Genomic DNA, 4969 nt, shown 5'->3' with positions numbered 1-4969 from the left:
TTCTCTGGTTGACGGCCGATGAAGTCCCGAGTCGATTGACCCTCCTGCACTTAAGTTTTCGTCTGGTTTTCTTCGTCATCCTGCGCTTTAGCAGGCGTGTGTCTGGCGTAGTAAGGGTTACGTTGCTTACGGCTTTGGATGACATGGTGCGGGCTGCCGTTGATTGCTGCGCATCTGACGCTTTCAGCACTACCTGGTGACCTCCGCAGGATACTATAGCTCCCATATTCCCCAGTGTATCCAATCCAAGTATGACGTCATCAATCGCTCCGGGCATCACGTGTAACACTGCCTTTAGCGATGTCTGTCTGAGTTGAATGGTGGTCTCCACGGCGTCGAAAATCTTGCTGGTGGTGCCATCGGCCATTTGTATCTCGATAGCTACGGTCACCTTCTTACTGTTCCCGGTTGCGTCCATATGTTCTGCAACTCGTGGTGATATGAAACTTTTCGAAGCGCCGGTGTCGATGACGGCTTCCGCCGGTTCTCCGCCCAGCGTGATTAGGGCGTATAGCCGGCCGCGTTCCTGATGTATAATTATTGGTTGTTCGGCGCTGAGTCCCGTGGGTTCGCCGCGCCTTGTCTTTGGCGAAACCCTTGGTCGTTTCCCTGTTGTTTATGACAACATTCTTTCGTTAGCACATCCGCTCGGCCACACTCCCTGCAGCACAATTTCTTGGGATTACGGCATTTCCTAGCATAGTGACCTTCCTGACCGCATCTGAAGCATATATTTCCAGGGCTAAAGGTTCTACTCGTAGATGGTTGCTGGCGATGGTTGCTGGCGATGCGTGGTGTTGTGGTGGACGTGGTAACGGCCTACTTACATTTCTCACCTCGTGGTCACCTATGATGTGTCTCGTCATCTCGCGTCGAGGTGGCTCTACTCCTCGTCGTTGTCCTTCATATATCCCTTCGTACTCTTCTGCCAGTGTGATGAGTTCGGCCAGCGTCTCGAAATCTCGCCGCTGAATGTAGAGCAAATAATCGGTGTGACTATTCCGAAAAATTCTTTCCAGTCGCTCTTCCGGATTATACACAACGTGTCGCATTAAGCTCTGCATAGCTAGAACGTAGTCCTTGTATTTTTCTCGAACGTGTTGTCTTCGCTGCCGTATGTTATCTTCGAGGCGTTCGAAGTAACGTGCTGGTAGGAAGAAGCGCAGAAAGTCCTTTTTGAAGGTTGTCCAACTCTCCCAATGTTCGTTATTGTTGCGATACCATTGGAGAGCGGTACCGCACAATAATTCGGGCATGGCTCTTGGAAGAATGTCCATATTCACCATGTACACTTCGGAGAGCTCTTCTAATCTCTCGACAAACGCTAATGGGTCTCGCCCGCCGTCGTATTTCACGGACCACTTCCTCACCTGGTCGATGATGGGTGCGAATGTAACAATGTGGTTCTGTTGAAGTAACCTGTTGATTTGTGGCGGCTGTAGCCGTGATGATTCCGCGAAAGTGCTCGCGGTCCCTCTGTCTTGATCTGCTGGGAAGGTTGTCTTCTGATCGCCTTCGTCTCGTGAAGCGATCTCACCTGCTTTGTATGCAGCTTCCATTTTTAAAAATTGTTCTTCTACTTCCGGGTCTCCGTGCGCCTTGGCTGCCAATGTAGTTATGCGCTTACGAATCTCCCACGTGGTGCCTACGTGGTCAACTCCCAGACTCTGTGCGAAGGAGATTAGTTGCTCCTTGGATACGTTGTCTAACCACATGAGATCTGCCATCTCCGTACTAAATGTCGTTTTCCTGATAATAAACGATCCGCAGGGTCCCTGCTCGGGCGCCAATTGTAACGAAGCTTTTTGCTGCCCCTGCTTCTTACAAGTATAATTGCTGAGGTATACTCGCCGTGTCCAGGGTTCGTTACAATAAATTTGTAAATGTTGGGGCTCTTCTGCGAATCGTTCTTTATTTCTTCAATCTTATATTAATACCTAATATAATATATTAATCCACGTCTCCTACGTTGTACAGTCGTCGCCCGAGGACGGCGCTGTTAGGGTAACGGTTCGATGTGCCCCGTTAGGGCAATACCGTTTCCCCGCTCTGCTGCGCTCCTGGGTGCTAGACGACTTAAATCACGCACTGCTGCTTCTGCCGACGCTCGCGTAGGTGTCACTCACTTGACGACTTAAATCACACGCTGCTGCTTCTGCTGACTACGCTCGGCTACTTCTGCCGACGCTCGCGTAGGTGTCACTCACTTGACGACTTAAATCACACGCTGCTGCTTCTGCTGACTACTTCTGCCGACGCTCGCGTAGGTGTCACTCACTTGACGACTTAAATCACACGCTGCTGCTTCTGCTGACTACGCTCGGCTACTTCTGCCGACGCTCGCGTAGGTGTCACTCACTTTACGACTTAAATCACACGCTTTAAAGATCCCGGATCACGGATGACTGTCTTAGCGACCGCGATGTTAACGGTTGAGTCGGTCAGAGGATAAACTCACTACCGAGCTCACCCTTAACATACGGCGTTCACAAGTCAGGATACCAAGACTAGCCAGAGGATAAACTCACTGCATAGTCTGATGCCCGGACGTGCGTACGCTGTCACGGTCCCGTGCTGACTGCCTGATCATCCGCCATCTAACTACCCACCAAGCCTGTGTTGCGTGCTAGCACATTCGCAACATGTTGCGTTGGGATGGCGTGTGTTGCTGGCGGTGGCGTGATTTTACCGCTGCGTATGCATGCTTGCTGTTGTTTCGTCTGCTTGTCTGGTTTGCGTGGCGTGTTTTTACCGCTGCGTATGCATTCTTGTTGTCCTTTTATCTGCATGTCTGGTTTCTCCATCTTCGTGGCGTGGTTTTACCGCTGCGTATATATGCTTGTGAACAATAGGGTGGGCCTTTGTGTGGACTAAATTCTATAAGATATTTAGTTCTCACAGTGTGTTTCCGCGCACTTAGGAGTTAATGTAGGATTATTTCTTATCGTATTTGATGCCATAAACGGAGCACCAAAAAAAAAAAACACGTCACGTCAGTAACTCGTCATCCACGGTCACCCTTTATATGTACACATAATTATATGCATATGACGGTTAAAGTTTTATCAAAACGGGATTTTATCAAAAAAATCATTACGGGTATGTTTTTTAAAAATCTGTTTATATGTACACATAATTACATCCATATGTGAATATGTGCGTCGGCTTGGTCTTCAAAATGTTATCAAAACCTCTAATGCCCAATATATACTCGTACATATGTATGTATGTATGTATGTATGTAGTAATAGTCAATTCACTGTTTATTTAAGTGTTTAAATATATAGAAATGTTTATTTTATATGTACTGATTACATAGTTTTCTCTTAAATTAAATATTAATAATAGCAAGTTAATATTCTGGTATTTAATACACGACTTCGATGTTGGCTATTCAACTTTCAATTTTCAACTGCCGTTTTGCTTGCAACGCGTTCGTCAGGTTCGTTCAACATTGTCAGGGTTGTATTGTTAAGTAAATATATTCTAAGTCTTTCGTCCACTGCGGTGTTGCCGTCCTACATTCGGCCCTCCTGATGCCTCATTCGGCTCGAATGATGACTCAGATTGAACCGAAGGCTCCCATTTTTTCATGTATTCCGCAATAGAAATTGTACGGCCGTGACCTTCGTGGTCGCCTACTTTCACTACCTCATACCTACCATGTGCCAAAACTTTGCTCACTTTATATGGACCTAGAAATTTCCGCTTTAATTTTAATCCCGAACCAAACTGTGTGCGCTTAATGGCGACTAACTCGTTTGTCCGGTATTTCGTCTCTTCCTTTCTGTTTTTGATGAATGATTTACGATTTTCTTCTTGTATTTTGCTAATATTTGATTGCTGCTTTACGCACATTCTCACGTTCCTCGTATAACTCTTTTATATTTGCTTCTTCTAATAATTCGCTCAATTTAGGGTCAGAACCTACTCGCATCTCAACTCCGGTTAATAACTTGAAAGGTGTAAACTTTGTACTCCTAGGAGGAGTATTGTTTATTGTCTGCTGAATTCGCTCTATATGTTTATACCAATGACCTGGACCTTCTGAACAAAGCTTAGACAACATCGGAATGATAATTCTATGGACGCGCTCCACCTGGCCATTCCCGCGGGGTACATCAGTGGCAATGACAAGATGTTCAATCCCTTCTTTCTCGCAGTATTCCTTAAAAGAGTTTGACGTGAACACTGCACCTCGGTCGGATATAATGCGTTTCGGATTTCCAAACACTGAAGCCTGTCGGCTAAGCCGGTCTATAACAATATCTGCTGCCGTATTTCTAGTCAGATAGAGCCAGACGAACTTTGAAAACCCATCAACCACGACAAATATGTAACTATATGACTTAGCGGTCTGTTCCATTGGACCTACGACATGGTAGGTCCCTAAAGGTCTGTCTGCCTTGTCTATCGGTGTAAGGAATCCTTCTTTTTTCCCCGACTTACTTTCACTCACAATACATTCTACGCAACTACAAACTACATTCGTGACTTTAACGGTTGTCTGCGGAATATAGAAAGATTTCTCAACTACATCTTTAGTTTTGTTAATCGAGAAACGAGCCTGCCGGTGTGCCATCGTAATTATTTCGTTTTCCATAGACGATGGAACGACTACAAGTTCCTTAATGGGATCTTTGAAGAGAATTCCTCGCTTGAGATAAAAATCTTCATAACTATTCTGCTCTAACACTGCACATACCGCTTTAACCCAGTGGTCTCCCTGCTGAGACATAAGACAGGAGACATAAGACAGGACACCCTACTTAGTGCGTCCACATGTCTCATTTTTGACCCACTGCGGTGTTCTATCTCATAGTTATAGTCCTGCAGAAACATAGCCCAGCGAGATACTCTTAGCGGAATATCCCGTTTCTGCATTGTACATGCAAACGCGTTACAATCCGTCACGATCTTAAATTTTATACCCATTAGGTATACTCGCCACTTTTTGAGAGCCTCTACA

General features: G+C 45.8%; 1 protein-coding gene across 1 annotated transcript; it reads right to left on the bottom strand.

The window, feature by feature from the left end:
- Positions 1 to 626: 626 nt before the first annotated feature.
- Positions 627 to 1727, bottom strand: LOC125779780 (uncharacterized). Its single transcript, XM_049461050.1, has one exon. The coding sequence runs from the start codon at positions 1725 to 1727 to the stop codon at positions 636 to 638; it is 1092 nt and encodes a 363-aa protein (XP_049317007.1). The 3' UTR covers positions 627 to 635.
- Between the last annotated feature and the right edge of the window lie 3242 nt (positions 1728 to 4969).

This window comes from Bactrocera dorsalis, chromosome 6 (genome assembly GCF_023373825.1).
Source record: "Bactrocera dorsalis isolate Fly_Bdor chromosome 6, ASM2337382v1, whole genome shotgun sequence".
Lineage (NCBI taxonomy): Eukaryota > Metazoa > Arthropoda > Insecta > Diptera > Tephritidae > Bactrocera > Bactrocera dorsalis.
This window is presented reverse-complemented; position numbering and strand designations above follow the sequence as displayed.